Raw genomic sequence first — 20,836 nt, 5'->3', positions numbered from 1 at the left:
GTAGAAATGCTAATAAAGCTAAATTTTTATTAAAATTGAATTCTCCATGATTATGAATAGAAATGCATTTAAATGCCATTCTCACAAGCCAAGCAATTAAAGTGGATTACAATCAGGAGTCAGAAACATATATACATAAATTATTTTCCTAAATATTTCAAGACGATATATATTCTCTTATTAATAAACTATTAACGTTGACCTTTCTAGCTCAAGAAGTGTTACACCGACAAAAAAAGACGATAATTTGACTAATAAGTGAAAATCTCACTTGGCGTCACTTGCTAGACTTCGGGTACGCTCAGAAGTGCATTTGTGGCATTTGTAATAGACATACATACATACATATATGCTTGTTAATTACTACATATATGTATATAAATTCTGTATATAAACATAACTACTGTATTTAGTTTTTTCAGAACATATCTTGTGCGGCAGGCGCGAGAGAGACGGCGAATGTTTCCTATACCAACGAGACAAAATATAATATTAATTACTTATTTCAACAAGATATATATGTATACGAGATGAAACAAGATGGTTTGAAGTTGCGGTACCGTTACTACCTGTTCCTCGGAGCATCTCTCGTTCCTTCTTTCCGTCTCCTTTTGCGCTTCGTCGTCACGCTCTCGACGACGACTCAAGAGAGAGGAACAAGTATGATCCAGCGCCTGTGGGCAATTCAGCGTCTCATGCTTTTTTCCCTTCACTCACCCTCTCGTGTATTTTTACACCGCGCTCGAACGCCTCGTGAAATCTCAGGGTTGTTAACCCCCGCAACGAGGTTGTCGAAAATTTCGCGCCGGAATGGAGATTTCACTTCGGGCAACTTTCATGTCTCTCTTCCTCTCTCTCTCTCTCTTTTTCTTTTCCTCACGAAAATTATAGGCTGCCTCTTTAATTACTCGATCTCGCTCGAATTTGTTCAGCAAACTTTCGGTGTGACCAATCAGAGGGAACGTTTTATCTCGACAACCAATATCGTAAAACTTTCTTTGCATCAACGGACCAGTGTGCATAAACATTGTGACGAGTAATATTTATATTTTTACGAACAGAAAATGCAAAATTTTCTACTGCGCGCATCTTTCATAAAATTCCAAGTGCAACGATACTGATATGCTTCTATACTTTTTTAAATTATTACACGTTCTCGTTTCTAGCTACAAAACAAATATTTCTCTTGTAACTCGTTATTGAATAATAATTTCTGCTTTATCCATCGCTGATTACATACTGTGTACATAATTAATGCACCAAACCGTTATCAGTGTTTTCTTCACGTTTCATTGCTGTTACATAAATAATTAAAACCAGCGATCTAGTTGCATGCGAGTCGAACGATTAAAATGCCGGCCTATTAACCGCTAATCGACGTCGATCGTAATTACGTGGCGCGTTCGCAAAGTGGCACGATTCTAAGGAAGCGGTTTGAGAACGTTGCCCTCTTTTCCCGGCCTTTCGCGACCTCGCATCAGTCTATATCGCGGGAAAAAACAAGCGTCCAGAAGAAATGTCTACAAAATCGAAAGGATAATATTATCACGCGCGATTACAGTTAATCCAACGTGCAAGAGACGTGGTTATCGCGACACGTTATACAAATCAAGATGCGTGCACGCTTCCGCGAATATTGTAACGCGGTTACACACGGGCTCGAAATGGTATAGAAGTACAAAAGAAGTACAGCGACCCATTAACCGGCTTGTCATCATCGCTGTCGTCGTTGTCTAGGTCTTCCGAAGTGGTACAATTCGGAATGGCCAGACACGCCGAGAGCGTTGTCCTCTTTCGCGCGGATCGTCCGCTACCTGTAGGCGAGCGTAAAGTCACCTGCCGCATACCTGTCTACCTCCCAGCGGCAGGCCGGAGGCGATCACTGGTCCTTTTTACCTCTCTCTCTTTCTTTCTTTCCGTTGCCACCGTCGCGAAAAAAACATTCGCTTTCACGAAAGTCCCAGGTCTTCGTGGGCCTCTCCTTCGTTTACCCGTTGCACGAGGCGTGCGAGAAAAGATGTGCCGCACGCGAGGGACCCGCGGTGAAATCCGCGATTTCTGCCGGCGTTTCTTCCGCAAGGAACTTACACGCTGCAGAACGAGCACAGTAAGCCTGACATTCGCTCCGAGCCTTGGTACGCGCGTCAAAAAAAAATTCTAAGACCGCGGGATTCGCGATCTCTCCATTAAGATGTACATAAATACTCTTCTTGATCTCACGTTGTTGTGAAATTTTTTGTGACATACATTCTTCTTCTCATAGATACCGATGAAGTATTATCTCTTTAGGAACGAATAGTACCATTGCCGATTGGAATTGGAAGGTATGTATAGTGGAAAAAAAAAGTAGACGAACCAGTCTCGGCTTAGAACTTCACGCTTGTAATTCTTTTCGTCACTCGTTTCGCGACACAGCAGTAACGCGTCTTCTTTAGGGACTTCTGTCGGCGAAAAGTTATCGGACGAAGTTCCTGGCACGCGACCTCGTTGCACCGTTGTACGCGCCGATTACCACGCCTCCGTGATACGTACGTTCGGAGTCCCTCGTTACACGAGAACGACGTCGCCGATCTGCGACTCCGTCGAATAGTTTCCCGGTCGAATCGCGATCACCATGGTCGTTGCTGTTAAACGACCGAATTTGATACGCTCGCGACCACCGCCCGATCCAAAGCCGCCGATTTTCTATTATGCCGATTTCACGCGCTCGTGCATGAACGCATGTTGCCGTGCGTTGCGATTTTGCGGTCCGAGACACCGTTCATTAGCGTGTCCCTTATTTGCAGAGCAGGCAGTCTTTTTCGTTTGCATCGTGAGTTTCACCTTTTCTCTTCTATTATAACGTAATAATGTATTAAATTTCAAAGTAACTCAAAATAATTTTAAAATAACATTTAACATGCGTATCGCATTTTTCAATTTGACAACCAAACAAATAAGTAATGAAAAAAGTGAAATCAAACTTATAATTACATACTTTCTATATGTGTAAGATATATGGATATTATTGGTTTAACGTTTAATATTTTCTTATCGTTTGCATAAACAGAAAGTAGCGTAAAGGATTTTCTAGCCGGCCCGGTGTTCAGTTGTTCACGCTTGGTGCATAGAAACTAAGGAAAAACGCCGTCCTAGGCTGTAATTTTATTGTCGGCGCGAGAAACCAAAACGTACGTGTTTGCAACGGCGCTCGTTCCAGCAACCCAGATCTCGGCGCGATGGAAATATACCGTTAAAACGTGCCACAGGCTTGCAGCCGTTACTCCTCGTTCGACGAATCGTTGACTGGCAGGAATCTCCTCGGTTCCTCACATTCTGGCTCTCGCGAAATCGGTCCGCCCACGGATCGTTTCGCTGCACAGTTTCGCGAGGAAGGATATCCGGAATGTTTACGCATGTACGATACGTCTGTCAAGACATCTCTTAACGACTTCAAGAATCATTGAAAACTGATTAACGCGCGTTATTGTACAGAGATATTAAGAGGGCGAGGATTTTTGTTGATAACAATTCTCAATACATTAAATTAAAATGTTTAAATGAAGGACATTGGGTGTTTTACGTCAAGTGACTTCAGCATTTGCCTCCTTCTTTAGACCTGGGTTCTATCTATACGACATACGCGCGCACTGTGCTGTACTAGTAAATTTCCGGCATGCTGCTCCTTCACGCCCGCATATTTGTGGCGCTTGCACGATCCTACAAGCGAAAGTACTTTTAGCACGGCGAATTATCGGCGGTGCGCCGGTGGGAAAGAGGATGGCATTCAATGACTCCCGGCGCGTCTGACAGATTCACTCGTTCTACTTCTCTGTTACCCGGGTTCTGCGGTTTCGCGAGGCAAGACATTACCGCATGTCCGACACGTCTGACGAGATTACCCACGGGGTACATGTCGGTGAGAAGCGCGTTATTGACGTAACCGGAATAAATTTTGTTTTCCTAACTAGAATTCTCACGTCGTATGCGATGATGACTTCGATGTCACGTCATCGCAGGCGATACGATATTATCAATTCATTTTAAGTTGCACAAATGCAACTTTCGCTCAGACGTTCGACTTGTGAGCGAAATCAGCAACGATGCATGTATGTAACGTGCGTGAGCTCAATATTTTTACAACGTGCACTTCGCTCGAGACTACTTGTAACGACTACTCGTTGCTGAGTCCGTACGTTGTATTCACGGCAAAAATACACGGGAATCAAAGCCGGTTATCGTTTCCCGCGGAGCGATGGTCCGTGCGGTATGTTGGAGGCGTTTATGGCGCGATTACTACTCGCACGATATATCGCGCTCAAATACGTATTGACGTAACTGGAGTAGCCTTCTTTCCTTTCCTGTTAGCTCTCTCTTCGTGATCGAACAGCCACGGAAGTAATTGTCCGCATCTCTAGCTTATAACCGGTTGTTCCAAAAACGAGTTGGTCTAAATTTAAGTGTAAAGTGGAATACGGACATAAATTGTTATAATGTACTTATTTTAAAAAATTTTAATAATTTGTTACTAATAAAGAGGTAAGCGACGTTAAGAACATAGAAACCTAGTTGCGTCGACAACCTATTTTCTAGTTACGATCTAATATCGTGAATCTTATAATTTCCCGAGAGGAGTTGGTAACTCCTGCCATTTACTGGGAGTTCATATAGAAATCTTTAACGGAATGCAAATGAGGACTTCACCGAGATAAGAACTTGTATTAAACTAGAGAAGAGTAGATTTACATACGTTCTCATATGCGGCCCAAATGCATGCGGGAGTCGAGATTTATTAGTTGCGTCGAGGCAACCGTCAGTGCGCTGGTAACGTCCAGGGAGACTGAGAAAGACGATCCCATGACGAAGTAGGAAAGTATAATATACGCGATGGAGAGAAGGTGTACCGAGAGGAGCTCGCCGCCGCCGGCACTTTTCTCCTGGCTAATCGTTATGGAAAGTCTGCGGATAATATGGGACGTTGTGCACCGCGGAATCTCATGTAGAATCGGAGCCGCGCGCGATCCGTTGTCGACGTTGTTGAAGCAAGGAAAATTATACGTGAAGCTGGAACCACGAGAACTTATCAGCCGAATAAAAACATGTTGAAATTCGTCGTTGCTAATATGTTAAAATTCATGTGACAGATAGACGAGCGCAGAGATATTCAGTCAAAGATGATTCTCTACACGATATCTAGTCACAGGTACAGAGATTGCAATAGGAAGAGGATAGAATGTCACTGGGAAAGAATTTGCTCGACCGCTAACGATTCTTGTTTAAGCTTAATCTTCTTGTTAAAAATCTATGGCAGATAATATGCGACGCCGGTAGAATCTCGTAAGATTGCTTCGGCACGTCGACGACATTGCTGAGGAAAGGAGTGGTACACCCGGAGCGAGAGGATGGAAGAACGGTCGCTGCGCCAGTGTAAAGGAGATTGGCGACCTAACGGGGAGAAAGAGCGGGTGCGAGAGGAAGCGAGATCGAGGGAAGGGAATGTGCACGTGCGAACGGGACAGACAGTGCGCGGTGGGTGAGAAGGAGAACGACGGAGCGAGATGCATGGAGCGAACGAGAGAAAAAGAGGGACGGTGTTCGTAATCAAAGGGGCAACCCGCGGCGCGGCTGCGGCGTGGAAGAAAGTCAGCCTACCGAGCGGCTCATCAGTCCGGCACGGTGCGGTGTCCCGAATGCACGTCAAACCATCGATTTTTCGCGGGTACCTGCCACGTGATTCCGCACCGAGTATCACGCAGCACCATACGAACAACGTTCGTTCACCGGTACCGAGTGGAACCCACCAGCCGACTCCGATTAACTTCGGTACATCGCTCGATCGGTAGCCGCGACGTGCGACGCAGCGAGATAGCGGTCCATCGCGTCCATTGGACATCCGCATTTCGATAGAATCACGCGCATACAGTATAGATATTCGAGAAAATTTTACTGGAGAACGCACGTATAAATTGTCAAGGAACAAGAGTGTGAGCAGAAGGATTTTAAAAAATCGTGGATTCAAGATTGACCCGCACGAGTGTTACACGAACCGTAGCTACGATCGAAGGATTTAGCAATACTCATGAATGGTACGTACATGATAATCATCTGGAAAATTGCGAAGAAATGGGAGAAGAGACCGTCTTAATCTCTCAAGGATACAGCTTTTTGCAGTCATTCTCTTTATGCGATTTATTAGTAAGGCCAACTGCACTTTGAAGAAAAATGCAAAGCGTTGCGAAAACAGATACGAGCGAAATATAAAATGATAGCTAGGCAGAATCCAGAGAGACACTCTGAAAAGTTACTTAGACGTTAAACATTCTTTAATGTCATGTTCTCAGTAATTTACGCGTGCGCGTTCATGAGAGATTTGACATTTACCAGTTTTGACAGATTTTAATATCTTATATTAAATACTATGTATACTAAAATTTTTATACATATAGCATCATTCGATATTAAAGGAACGTTCGTTTAATCCATTTAGCAATATTCTGTATGCACATACTATATGGCTTCGATACGCGTCATAGGAAGCTATATTTCACACAAACATTTTCAACAATTTTAGCTAGCGTAAACTTCTTTGAAGAATAGCATAGACTCTCTAAATTAGTTTTAAAATCTTTAGATGAGCGGAGATTATTTTACAGCTCTTTGTCAAATAAATAAAAGATTTGCTTGCTAAATAAAAGATCGATTACAATTTTTCATTAATTGAGAAGCTGTCTCTTGCGAAACCAGTTTCAAATACAAGTTTAATATAAATATGATATATAAAGATATAGATATAACGATGCTCTCATGATTTTCTACTGGCAAAGTATTCCCTTATACGTAAATAATTATTCCTAATCCCGTGAAAGTTTCAGCGCATGCATATGCTACGCTTCGGGTAGGAAGCGTACGTTGCAAAAAAAGAAATTGTTATGCATGCGCTGAACGTGATTATCTTCCGATCGAAGTGCAGGGGAAGTAGTTTCAACACCGAGGCAAGATGCAATTACTATTTCTTACGGGTAATGAGCATAAAAAAAATATTAAATATAATTTCGCGCCAAATTATTATTAAGTCTATCATGCCGATGATTTTTCACAAAATAGCGCCAACAGCATCGTCAAAATATTCACCAAGCTCATCCGCAAACAGATAAATATTTGTATAAACAAAGGATTATTTGAAAATCATTTAACGATCGCGAATTTTTTGCTCCCAATTAAATTGTCGACTCTCGTAAACACGTATCTTCCCACGCGCGTGATACAATAACACATAAATCGGCGTTATTGTATTTTTCTTCGTGCGCGGTGGCTACGAGTCATCGCGTCGTTGCGATTGAGTACCGTTTTTTCAGAACAGCTGGAACGGTCGACGAGATTTAAATAATGAATGGAACACGTTGTCAAAATCCACGAAGCGTGTCGGCGAGCGCCAGTTGTTGCATAACGCGGCGCACTGCGGCGTCGCGCTTATGGCTGGGAAAACGCAGAATTCCGAAGGCTCGTATAATCCCATTTGGCCGAGCACAGGCATTTCCGCGCGTAGCAACGTGGAGCAACGTTAATGGCCATCCGGTGAATTTGAGTGGCTTTATAGACATACAATTTGTATCCATTAGAACATTCGGCATCGTGCTTTCCTCGCGTCTAATTACTTCAATTATTCGTTCGGCATTAGTATATACGATGCGGCCGCGCGTCAACATTGCACGCGAGGTGGTTCAAATTTGTACGGCATTAATCTCGTCTATCACAGCTGGTTTTACGTGCATTCGATCCATCATATGAGACTTGCCGGGTGGCCATAACGGTTACAGTTACATGCAAACTCTTTCCCACGCTAACGAATGGAATGTATTAATTAAAAAAAAAAAAAAAAGAAAGCGCGATTCACTCCGCCCGTATAATCGTAAATTCTCCGAAATTATCGATGTGTATCAAAAGGAGGCATTACATTATGAAATATGCTGTCAAGTATAGTAGAGCGGAGGATTGAATTGACGTAATTGCTTAGCCCGATTCGTCGTCGAATACGCGTTCGGGAATCGCGGTTCAGCTCCGCGATATTTTTACGAGGTTTCGGTGCCTACGCTCACTCGAGAACCAACACAGCATATCGAGAATGTGGTGATCAGCCTGCGGCTACGAATTCCGTTACACGCACTTGTACGGCTCCCTGGATCTCCCTATACTCTGCCCACGACGAGATTTTTATGCTCCATCTATCTTACGATTTTCGACACCGATTTAACGATCGACGTCAATTTCCCCTGGCGTGAAGTAAAAAATATTGATCAAATACGTATCTTATTTGGCTTAAATGTAATATAGTGAAAAATTAATCATAAATTACCGTACAATAATCGTTGAAAGACGTGAAATATATGTATGCCGATGCACGCAGTGGTTCTCCCCGATCTCTACATGCATTGCAAGTGTAAGATCAATGATCAAATATTTCATAAAAGTAAATCAACTCACGTGTCCGACAAGAAAATTAATTTTAGAGTTGCACGCGACGTAGAAAATTATTGCCGATGCACTCGATTAGTTTGATCACTGACGCGGAAAATTCTTTGCTCGTATAATCAATTAACGAGAGAATCTCGGACTTCAATACTGTTATTCCATATACAGTATACTCTACCGATAATGGATAATTTATTTGTTCAATATCTGCGCTATTAAATCTCACGCGATTAAATCACGACGTTGATTCTACTGTTAAAAAAAAATAAAGTAATGTTGAAACATAATATGAAAAGGAGAAAATTGGAATACATTTGACAATCGTCGAAACCTTTTGCGATCAGCTGATTGCTCGACAGTGACCCCGGGTCAATCTACTTTCTACTTCTCACATTCTGCCGAGATCAGAGGTGATACTGGCGACGGGGGGGCTGGCACGATGCCTTCGAGTGGAAGCAAACATACTTTCACGGCGACGGACGGTATACATATCGTTAAATTATCGAGATGCTGATGGGTGAAAACGGATGAAGGCGGTGCGCGTTGTTCACCTGCCCGCGAGAGAAAAATAAGAAGGAAGATTTATTAGCCGGGATACTTGGAGAGTCTCCATGCGGCTCGGAAGAATGTTTATGACAACCTGAGAGCCGCATCGCGAAAAGTTCGCGACATGGGAAATTTATCTTTGTAATTTGCCGACGCTTGAGATACCTATAATAGTACGATGAAAGCAAGCGATAAAAAAAAAATATTCGATCGAAAGCCTTTCGAGATTTCCAAGAATTCCTGCCCATTTAATATTCGAAGCAATATAAAACTTTACAGCGACTGAATTGCATGAAAATTTATAAGAAAGGGAGAGAGGTCATCGAATGGCCATCACTAATCGCGTAATATCGACGCAGAATATAATTTTCGGAACATTTGCCGTTCGAGGAACTGTGAAATAAAATTCCACTTGAGCGGAGAGGTCAATCGTGACGAAACAAATTTCAAGTCTAACAGAATACAAGTTACAGTTAGCGCTCCGTCGTAGTATACAAATGTCTCGCGTCGGAATGTAATTTATATCTACACGTGCCTTGTTTGTTTATAATTTGTCCCGCTGCTATCTATATGTAATAGCGTAATCGGTAAAACGAGCAGGTACGACGGGAACATGAAAGTTCCGCATTAAGTTGGTCACGCGACCATGTCGGTATGCAGTCAAGATCGCTTAATGATCGTCCGCGATCCTCGGCACTATGTGACACGGTTCGTCTGCCGGCGTCTATTCGCTGATTGATTTACTCTGCGAGCAAATGGATACGATTAGAAAATAACCATCTGGCGACAACGGGAAACATTACAAATTTTCTCAGGCAAGTGCTAGAGCTTCCGGCTTTGTCATAATCTGCAAATGATAGTTGATTGTATCGAGCGTTTTGTTGATTTCTGTCTGCTCCAGATAGATTATAAATAATTCTCAACGATTCTAAATCAAAACAGGTTTCGCCCCGATAAGAACCTGTCTGCCGATTACGTCACGGAGTGTCACAGAATTGTCGACAATAATTCGATTTATTTTCAGGGAGTGGTCAGCATTCCGGTGGAGCGTAAAGATCAGCGAACTTGCCATGAATTAAGATCAGTTCAAAAAATGGATGTCGCCAAGGGCACAACGGAGGACTTTGTGACGGTGGTCAGCGTCGGCAGTCAGCCGATGTCGGAAAGTTTCGTGACCGTTCTGTCGATCGGCAATAGAAAGAAAGACGATGACGAGTCGGCGGCGGCGAGCAAAAATCTATTGAACGGCATGGACGGGCATCTCGAGGAGGAAGTCGAGGTTTTCAGACTGCCCGGGGAACGTTTGGGCTTTGGGCTCAAATTCGAAGGCGGTAACAAGACTGCCGAGAGAGTTAGAAGACTGTTCGTGCAGAGCTGCGCGGAGCAAAGTCCAGCCAGCAGAGCGAAATGTTCGTGGGGCACCTTAGGCGAAGGAGACGAGGTATAAATAATAATGATAATCCGAAACGCTATGTATTCCGCGTAGACTTTTTTTTCAAATTTATTTTCTCGAGAAAAATTTTTTGATGCACGCGAACGATACTGCTTTCTTGATATTGTTTTCCGCGCGTTAACACGCGATCTAATAACATTTCTGCTTTCGCTGACATGATATTTTGTGCTGTAATGCACGTTATGAATTCAAGAAAGTAGCATTCATGAACATGTATGATTTCATTCAGTCTTAACGGCACGTGAAATCTTTCGCGCGTCATATATACATGTCGCTTTCAATTACGGAACCGACAAGTTTCTTCTGTAATGGGTAAAGATCACAATGGCTCAACAGTAGATTCTTATTGGTATTTCAATGTCGGTATAATGACTGACGTATAATTATTTGCACGCGCATCGAACCGCGACGTATGCATCTGTGGCGTAATATCAGCAGCTTGAATGAACGAGGAAAAAAAGAGAAAGAGAGAAGTGGCAGAAATCTTTATCTCGCGTAATTTAAATTCGATACGACGACCGTATACTGAATGTCTTTATTAAAAAAAAGTCGATTTTAAATTTATGAGAATGTTTGCCGGTAAAATGAAAATCGTGAATTGTAAGTACAGCGATATTCGATGTGCGTAGCATATTTTCATTTCGTGAAACAGCCTGCAAAATAAGACGGTGCAAACGCACTCTCTTTGGCTCCCACGGTGCACACTTCGTTCTATGATTTTCAAGACCTACTTCCTTCCTAATGATTCTCGAGAGAGGCTCCCTCTCACCTCCGTGTGCTTGTTTACATTGCAAATTATCGCGGGCAACAAGCTCTTCCCCGCGTCTCTTCCTGGTGCTCGACAATCACGTTACATCTCTCGCAGGTACTTTCGATCGACGGTATACCGGTGACACACATGACCCGACTGGATTGCGTGAGAAGACTGAAGGAGTCGCAATTGGTCATCCGGTTGATGGTGAGGTGCCGCGGCGCTCTTCGACCGGAAGTGGTGAGCGCCGAGAGAAAAATCGAAAGGAGCAAAGTGCCTCCGGAATTACCCGCAGCACCGCCGCCCGTACCACCGAGAAAGCTGAGGCAGCCCCGAGGACCCGCGGACGGCGAGGCGAATCCCAGTCCTATCAAGAAATGGGACAATTCGAAATTGCAGAACGGATCGCAGAATGGACCGCAAAATGGTGCGCAGAACGGCTCGTCGATTTCGCTGGTTGGATTACAGTGCGTGACCAAAGTAAACTCGTATGAGGAGAGCCTGAAGGAATCGCCAAAGGACCGTTCGCCAGAGTTCGTGAAATCGAAGCAGGTTGTAATCATAATGAAGAGAACAAATAGATTAGAAAAATAGATTAGAAATATTTAAAAATCCATTCGAAATCGAATTAAAAGTAAATAAAAATGCTATAAAAATGTAACTGAGAAAAGATTTTTTTATGTTTGTAGGAACCGCCGGAAGCAATGGTTTATCTGGACGCGCGATCACAATGCGGCTCCACGCATGGCAGCACGTCCGACGATACCGGCAGCTCCATGTCCACTGTGGTGGACAGATTTTCGACGTCCGATCGCGTGTCAACAATCTCTACGACGTCCACGGCGTCAACCACTGGTTCCGAACAGCCGAGCGAATTCTCGGGCGTCGATCGAGACTTCGACCGATCGTCCGATCGAGACGTGCTCCTGTCGCGTGCGATCTGCCCACTCGAGCAACTCGAGCGGGACTTCTCGAATCCGCCAGATTACCTGCTCCGCCGTCTCGCCAATTCTGAGGCGGTGACGCACGTGGAGTCGCGCGGCGAAGTCGAACGGATTACAGCGGTCGTCGCACCGAACACGGTGTTGATCGAGGAAACGATCACTCTTCAGCCGCCACTCAGCTTTCAGGACGCCCCGCTGAGTTACGGACATGAGACCAGGCCGGATCTCTTCTACACGGCCGACCTGGCCGCCGACTCGACGACACATTTCAGGCCAATTAAGGATGACGTGGAGCTCGTGGAGCGCGTCAACGGCAACCACGAGGAATTCCGCGAAGCGACCTGCGTTTCCGGCACGGGAAGAAGCAACAGCGACAGGTCGTCCCCGCCGCCGTTGCCGGCTAGAAATCACGTTAATAGGATCTGCGTAAACCAGATGCAGACGAGCGAAACTGGAAACGAGGCGCGTCCACGAATCACCGCAACGGTGCCTGTCTCATCCGAAAGAGACCTTTCGGAAGCTCCTCTATTGCCACCGAAACCGTTACCGAGAAAAGACGTTAAGGCTAGGCGGAAGAGACCGCCTCCGCCGCCACCACCGCCAATTATAACACCGCGAAGAGAAATTAAGCCTTCGTCGTTGATCGAATCCAATCACGTAACGGAGAAAGAGACCGAGAACCTTTCGCAAATCAACAGCACAGAACACGTTCAACCAGAAATATGTCTTTCGTTGCCAAATAAAAATAACATCCTTGATGAAAAGAGTAGAAGACTGAAAAGTTCAGATGGAAATCATGATAAAGAATCTGACATGAAGACCGGTTGCCTTGACAACGAGAAAGATAAAGCTGCAAGTTTGGGAGAAGACGCGCTAACGAACAAAGTTTTTGAGATTATCGAAATCAGAATGGCTAAAGGTTTGCAGTCTGAGCAGAAGGAGGAAATTGCAAAAAATAAACCGAATAACGCAACAGAAACTGTGAATTGCGAGCAAAATAAAGTTAAGAACGAAGCAATTAATGGAAACGAACAAGATCAATTGCAGGCTGCGAATAATTCGAATAAAGTTTCACCGGATGAAAACCTAAACTTGGAATCAACCGACAAGCGCACTGAGGATTCAAACACCGAAAAAGAAAAATGTATAGACACGGAAAATTGTTATCAAGAAGAAACTAAGATAAATGATACTTTTAAGAAGGAGGAACTATTTCTTTCAACCGAGGAAAATATCTTGTCGATTGATAATTCTATGGTGCGAGCGAATGAGAACGATGAAACTTATCAATCGCTCGACGTGGTGAATGACGACATAAAGAATCGGGAAATAAATCGAATGCTAGACAATGAGGAAGAAGACACTACCGATGAAAGCGACGACGGCGATTATTACTGGCAAAGTAATCTCGCTACCATCGGCGAAGAGGAGGAAACTTCCTTGGAATACATGAATGCGTAAGTTTGCAAATGTATATTCAAATATTAACACAGATTATCATTCTCAGAGGCTACAATTATGAATGAAAAGGGATTCTGGATGGGACTTCAGGATGTAGTTTTTAGAGAAACATATAATCATTATATCCACTTTCACCACATTGCATCTCAATTCTTACGTCGAAATTTAATATCGCTAATTTCTAACGCAACTGAGCAGTAATTACAGTGTTATATTGTGTAAAATTAATTAGAATGACTAGGCGCTTATTTCGAATAAAATAGTTGGTGTTAGCTGTGAGATAAATTGCTGGGAACTGTGTCGAGGAGTAAATACTAAGTTACTGTAGAACTCGTTGATGCAGCACCACGCAACGTACTGAACTTTAAAAAGAAATTAATTCACTTTCTTTATGGATATGGGTTACCTGCCGTGCGCGGTACACGGAGAAAAGGTTAATTGACCGTTCTAAGAATAGAAAAGAGGGTTGTCGATTACTGAGAATCGAACAGTCGTTCGAATCGGCCGTCCCACGAGGTGAACGCCTCCATGCAAATGCTCGACATTTGCTTATTGCTTTGAAAAGCGATCTCTCCTTCTTTGCATGACGTTGCAATCGCCTCTCGAACCATTCGAACGGCGATTGCTGTTTATTAAATCATTTAATAGGTTTTCCTAGCGCTGAAACGCGCGCGCGTGTAACGAGATATACAAAATACTTTTTAATGTAAACATCTAAAATAATTTTGCTTTCATTTCATATCACAATCGAATATAATCTAAAAAGACTTACTCTAAAAAGCTTTTCTAGCTTTTCTTTCGAGCAGTTAGAAAAAAAATATCGTTTCTGACCTTTTGCAGCAACGCAGACGTTGAAAATAATTCCAGCGAGCTGACGGTGGAGCCGGAAGAATCGCCTCCTGCAATCAAGAAAGATGTGTTCGTTAAAAACGGTAAGTCCATTTACTACGCTAATTAAGCTTTAATTAAATCTCGAAATACGACTTGAGTCAATAAAGCCGCAATTTATCCAATTAACGGAAGAATGCGAGACCGACGCAGAACGATTAGATATTCCGTTCGCTAATAGTAAAAGGCAACAAATCAGACATTTGCGCCGATTAAGATTCGCTGCGTAAAAGAAGTTAGCTCCGTCGCCAATCGGAGCGACCTTGAGACGCTAATTAATTAATTGACTTTGCTTTCGATAACGTCATCAACGTATTCGTTTTTCCACGATGAATGCAAATTGAAGCATCGGTCAGCGCGGGAAACGTCACGATCATTCGATATTATCCGCCAAATGCGGGAGCTGTCGTGGAAAAACAATTCCGAAAAGCGCTCGAGTGCGCAATGCCGGAGGACACCCGGTGCACACGCCCACACGCTACCGTGGGGCACGTTACACCGTCGAGTTTTATAAAGGTTACGCATTTAATCACCTTGCGTTACGCGCGCCCATACAGCTCTCGGGTTTCGCGCGCGGGCGCGAATGCATTCAAAACGGAGGCAGGTCGCGAATCGAGACAAAGGCGTGTAGCGGCGCGCCTTCCTCCGCGCCGGGAGAAATTCTTATTCACCAACGTGCATTCTGCGGTATTTTCGCGCGGATGACTAGAAGTTTGCGTTTCCTCTTCGCAACCGCGATATTACGTACGAGATCTTAATCGAGATGTCTTTTCGATACTTATTCCCTCTCTCTTTCTGCCTGTGGGTTCGAGCCCCTTATAATTTATTTCCACTTAAACACCACATCGGGAAAGCTCTCCACCATTTTCTATGGACACGAAAGCACTTGTCTTCAATGAGATACCTATTTGCGTAATACATGCTCTTCGAGGAAACTATTTAAAGAGAAATACGTTATCACATGCTCGTCGCTTCTTTCGCCGCAAGTTGATAGGAAAAATGTCTATCTCGTCAACGTAGATCGATGCTCGATCGAGAAAATGGTAATTTCTTGTCATAGAAATACCGGAAATCGAACGCCTTTCGAGCGATGGTATAATAATTCGCACATGATAGACATCACCCGACGAGATGTATTATCAAAAATAATTCACTGATAACGATGTAATATTTCTAGCATACTTTACATGTCCTTTTCTCGAGTTAATGAACACGTAGCTATCGAGAAAAAGTCCGAAGGAAAAAGGCCGTTTATATAATAGAAGGAATTACGAAGTTGGATAATAAGAAATAATGAGCGTTCATATAATAATTAATTTGCACATTACTTTTTCAAAAATGCACCGATCACGCACGTTGGTCGCTGTAACGTTAGAAGCGATGTATAATTTTCTAATGACGAGTCCTTGCTTTCCGCGCGATTTCGACATCGTCTTTACCGCATCTATTTCCTTTATCATTCTTTTTTTTTCTTGCAACGCAAACGGCGCAATTCCTGAAGCGAATCGTACGATAAGGAGTGTATCGGCGGATCTTCACCCGAGACTTTACCGTAGCCGGGACGGCTTTGTGTAAAGCGGGAAATAAGGAAATTCCGTCGACGCGGTCTCTAATCGGCACGGTCGGCGTGCCTTCGCTCAAACGTGGATTCCCGGCCGCCGGCCAGGTGGGTGTGAGAACAAAACCGTTAAGAATAATTCGAGAATCGCCTGGCAGCAAGCAGCGGCGGCGGCGGCGGCGCGGATGATGCTCGCGCGGATTACTAACGAACAGCCGAAGCTGCCGTCCGCGAAGTCCGTATTAAACCGCGAAACTTTACAGTCAGGCGCCTTCGGGTTGCCGGGTGCCGGCAACGTTTTAACCGGCCTTTTTTTTTCAAGAAATCGACGGACGTTCGTTTCCTCAACCCCGTTAAATATGAAGTCGTAAAAATTCTCACGGTATCCATTACACCCACCGTTTCGCCGCGCGCGAAACCCAAGGTACGTGAAAATACATTGCGTCATTTTACGTCGACTCGAGAGTCTTTTCTCTCACGCCATTACACGTATACGTATGCTGGAAGACTTTGGAGGCAATAACATTCTAAGCTGCGTGTTAGGAAACAAGTTGCTAAAGCTATAATTCTTTTGATGCCGAATGAGATTAGCAGGCTTAGCTTTTGCGAATTCGGATTTCTCGGAATTTCTTTAAAAAATGCAAGACTCGCAACGCTAATAATTCGATTAGCAGGCTCTTTATTCGAGTCGCAGCGTTGCACGATACGCGATCGCATCCGGGCTAGAATAAGCAAACGAGAATGCGTCTATTGTATTAGCGCTGGCTCGACGATTCCCGCGAGTCTTCCGTTAATTGTCATGTATATCCAATATTGCCCCTCGACATTTACGATCGATCCGGCGCTCGCGAGCAGCGCGCATTGCACGCGCCTGTTATAAATGGTGGATGGCCGATCGGGGTCCCGGCAAAGCTTACTAGTCACAACAATATGGCGATCCCGCGTCCCAAGCCGCGGTCTTCAGCCTCCGAAGCTCTTCCAGTGGCTGACCGCGCTCAAGGTCCCATTCCCCCTTAATCGCCTTCCTTTTCGAGATCTTTCACTTGGTTCACTTCCAATCGAAGAGACGGCGATCTCTGACGCATACTTGCGTACTGACGTGCGCCTGTACGTGCGCCGATCGCAGAAGACGGCATTCCAGCGTGCCAAGCACGGGGCCCGCATGCGTATAGTATACTGACCCAAAGATAACAAATGTCACGCAACCAACACCTATGCGAATCCAACTAGATTGGCATCGATAGCTCCTTCTCTGAGGTAGCGCTTTCGGATCGTTTCAAAGGCGAAATTCTGTCTTGATTTGTCTTGACAGATGAGCAGTTTACTTTATGTTATTGCCAAAGGTTTTCTATCAATATTCCTTCGCATATTAGTATCGAGATGTCTGCCGTATGAATTTTATTCAAACATTAATAAGTCAACGATTTAAAAAAATAATGATGACGCGAATGTTTAAGATAGATCGATTGTGTGATTTCTCATGTCACTTCGAGCATTGCGAAAGATAAAAAATAACGATCTGTGCGTACGTTCCAGATCTTCATCGCAACACCGATCTAATATGAAGTGGTTCGGAAGATTCGTTTGCTTACATCACACAATTATATAATAGGGCTTAAAAAGAATACACAAACGAAAAGCACATTCCACAATTTCAATCGAACTGTGCATTAACGATCGGCTCTTAAGGAGATCGACCTTTCCCAGGCAATCTGACGCCCGTTTCAATTTGCGATTGCAAAGGGCGATGATTAGTCTCGACCTGCCGAGGAAAGCTTTCGACGTCGGATCAATTAGTAGATATTGATACTGAATACTTTCTATTAAATATTAATGCACATAAATTCCAGACATTTTATCCGGGCTAATCTCGAGCCTTATAGAAAATTATTCGCTATTCAGTACTCGTCGTGGAACATTCGTGGATGTGCATATTAAAAAAAAGCTACGATCGGATTATTAACACCGAATAACGGATCTGAATAAGATATTTAGAAGATCGTAGAACGTAAAGTATTGCGACGTTTCATTTTGCATCTTGCTAAAATTTATATTTCCTTATTGTATAAAGCTTATGATATAAATTTACATACATGAAATTTAATTCGCAATGTTTCCTAATTGGCAAATAAGAATAAGATATTCTTGAAACATTCCATTTCGGCTTATGTTAAATCTGCATCGCGCAGGGAAACCAGGTCACGTTTTGTCACGTTCGTGCCGAAAGGATCGCATTCGATCTGACTCGCAAAGTGCGCTTAATGCATCCGATCGAGCAAGCTGCATTCCATCGCGCCAGCTCGAACGGTGCATGCAGTAAAACCGCCTAAAGATGACTCGCCTCGTTTCAAGATCGACCGGTATCAACGAATTTAACAAAGTGCGGCCGTTGAACAAGAGATTACAATGGAAATGGAAACCAGTTGTGAATTATGTTACGTGCGTTTACTAGAAGCAAGTATAGACATTACATCCTAGAACAGGTCTTATGAATCGCGCACGAATGCTCGAGAAAATCGATATCGAAGAGACATTTATTGTTATTCGTTATACAGCGAGATTGGCTGAGAAGAGGACAGACACTTCGTTCGTCGAGTCGGGTCAGGCGTGCTTGAAAGGATCTACTATGTGTCCACGTAGGCATATCGGATGCAAGATCCAAGATCCGAGAGACGACATTCCGTTGCGGCAAACCCGGAAGCGCTATACGCGTGCACCAACGTCAATATAATTAGTTACGATGCGTCATACTTAAGATGCAGATCGATCTGCGAAGCTGACGGACGAGCGGATTACTTCCACGTCGAGAGAACAACTTTAATCGTCCGCTCGGATAATGTATAAATAAACGTGAAATTACATCTTCTTTCCGCGATGTATCTCGGGGTGTTGATGATCGTTTGTGTAACATCCAGTTTACACGCCGCTTTATGCAAGCAGCATCAACCGTGAAACGTTCCCATAGTATTTATGTTCCTAAGCTATGAATCGCAGTTATCGCGACAACGATTTACCGTGAAATTGTCAGGCAACGTTTACCACGAACGATGAAGAGAAGTTAACTTTTCTAGTTCTCTATTTTCCTCATTGCTTTACCATTTTATTATCATATTTCGCACGTCCATCTTAACCAAAATATACCCTTTGAAATTACGCAGCCGTCGCAGTTATTCGAAAGTGCAGCCGCGACTCGGTTTGCCGCTGACCCGACGGTAACCCTGCGAGTTTGCGAGTTGAGTCGCGAGGCGCTAAAACACAAATCCAGGAAACGAGCGCAGAACCCATCAAGGCCCCGACGTCGGCACTTTAAAGCGCGGCGCGGCTTTGCCGTGCAATCAGCACGAATTTTTATCCCGTTGTAACCCGCGTCGTGGAGCAAATGCCGCAACGTTATAGAAGCAGGTTTTCTTTTCATTCCTCTTAAATTAAACGATAAAGATCAAGACGACCCGATCTTACCGCAATCAGAAGCGCGCATGGAGGTATTTATAAAACAAATTTCATGAATAATCAATGAATAATCTTTCAGTAAACTTACGACTACGGAACGTGTTATCGTTGATTGATCAGAAATCTAACATGTTTGAATGATTGAATGATTACTAGATAACTCATGGATCCTACTGGACCGTGATGTGTATTGTATTGCCGAAATAGAGATACGTTCGCTCCTGCCATTGAACTGTACCGATCGTGTCGATGAACAATTTTAAACTTAATCGCCGTGCGAGAACGAGGAGAGACCTTGACGGGCGTAAATCCAATATTATTACCGTCACGTTCGTCATTGTTCGGCATGTCGGTCCACGTCTCGCACGGCATACAAATATTTCCCGCGTAGCGGTAAGTCCTTACGTGTCACGTGTTTACAAATAATGGGAAAATGCAGCTAGTGCCTGGCGTTAAATGTACTGAATGGATTGAAGGCCCTTTCGACATCGAGACTTGTGCGAGACTCTCGCATTTGTTTTATGGAAATCTTGATTTCGTAAAGAGAGCGAGACTTCCGCTTTTCGCTTCGCGGAACGCTTAATGAATTCTAACTGATATTACGTTATATTACGTTGCATCATGTCCAATGTATTAAAATATATAATCCAAATGCATTGTTACCCAATACGGCGACATTGCGATATATAGCCGACAAATTTTTGACATGCCATTCAAACGGTACACGCCGTTTTTCATTAAATTCTCAAGAATAGTCTATAAACTTATAAATCTGATAACAAGTCACTTCCGCATCGGATCACACCTTCGTTTCATATCGCACACAATGCGCTCGTACGGTGAGCAAGAAATAACCGAGCGTAGCAACGAGCTTTCATAAAGTGCGCTTCAGCTCTTTCACGTTTTACGACAAACCGAAACACGCGCGTCCCTCGACTCGGAGAAATTCGAGCCTACAAAGACCATCTAACATCTTTTTAGCCACTCGATTCCCATGCCTGATGGCGAAACGATCGGCAGTGATGCTCAAACGAGCAGAAAGTCTTTTATGATCTATGCTAAACCGCCTACACATTTTGTACGAGGTGTCACAGGAAAAAAAATGACTTTCTAGTTTCCTTTTTCGTACGTTCCGTATTCTACAGAATAACGTTAAACATTCGACAGAACGCAAGTTTACAAGTCGCGGTAAGATAAAGTGACTTTTTCTAAACCGGAAAGGCAACGCGGAAGTGTCATACTCGGCTGGACAACAAAAATCCCGACGTAATCTGTCTTTCAATTTGACTCGTATTGTGCGCACGCGACTCCCCGCGGATCGCAAAACGATTTATCAA

General features: G+C 43.7%; 2 protein-coding genes across 2 annotated transcripts in view; both read left to right on the top strand.

Annotated features, from left to right (window-relative positions):
* Nucleotides 1-5,650: 5,650 nt before the first annotated feature.
* LOC105456995 lies at nucleotides 5,651-18,780 on the top strand. Its single transcript, XM_011701389.1, has 6 exons — nucleotides 5,651-6,174; nucleotides 10,019-10,435; nucleotides 11,313-11,750; nucleotides 11,888-13,599; nucleotides 14,444-14,535; nucleotides 18,605-18,780. The coding sequence occupies exons 1-6, from the start codon at nucleotides 6,103-6,105 to the stop codon at nucleotides 18,778-18,780; spliced, it is 2,907 nt and encodes a 968-aa protein (XP_011699691.1). The 5' UTR covers nucleotides 5,651-6,102.
* Nucleotides 14,515-20,836, top strand: part of LOC105456993 (uncharacterized threonine-rich GPI-anchored glycoprotein PJ4664.02-like) — a 27,077-nt gene continuing 20,755 nt past the window's right edge. Inside the window, exon 1 of the mRNA XM_011701384.1 lies at nucleotides 14,515-14,535. The gene's annotated coding sequence lies outside the window, so the exon portion shown is untranslated. The remainder of the gene's footprint in view (nucleotides 14,536-20,836) is intronic.

This window comes from Wasmannia auropunctata, unplaced genomic scaffold (genome assembly GCF_000956235.1).
Source record: "Wasmannia auropunctata unplaced genomic scaffold, wasmannia.A_1.0 LD335427.1, whole genome shotgun sequence".
Taxonomy (NCBI): domain Eukaryota; kingdom Metazoa; phylum Arthropoda; class Insecta; order Hymenoptera; family Formicidae; genus Wasmannia; species Wasmannia auropunctata.
Note: the sequence above shows the minus strand (reverse complement) of the source record. Positions and strands in the feature narration are given on the sequence as shown.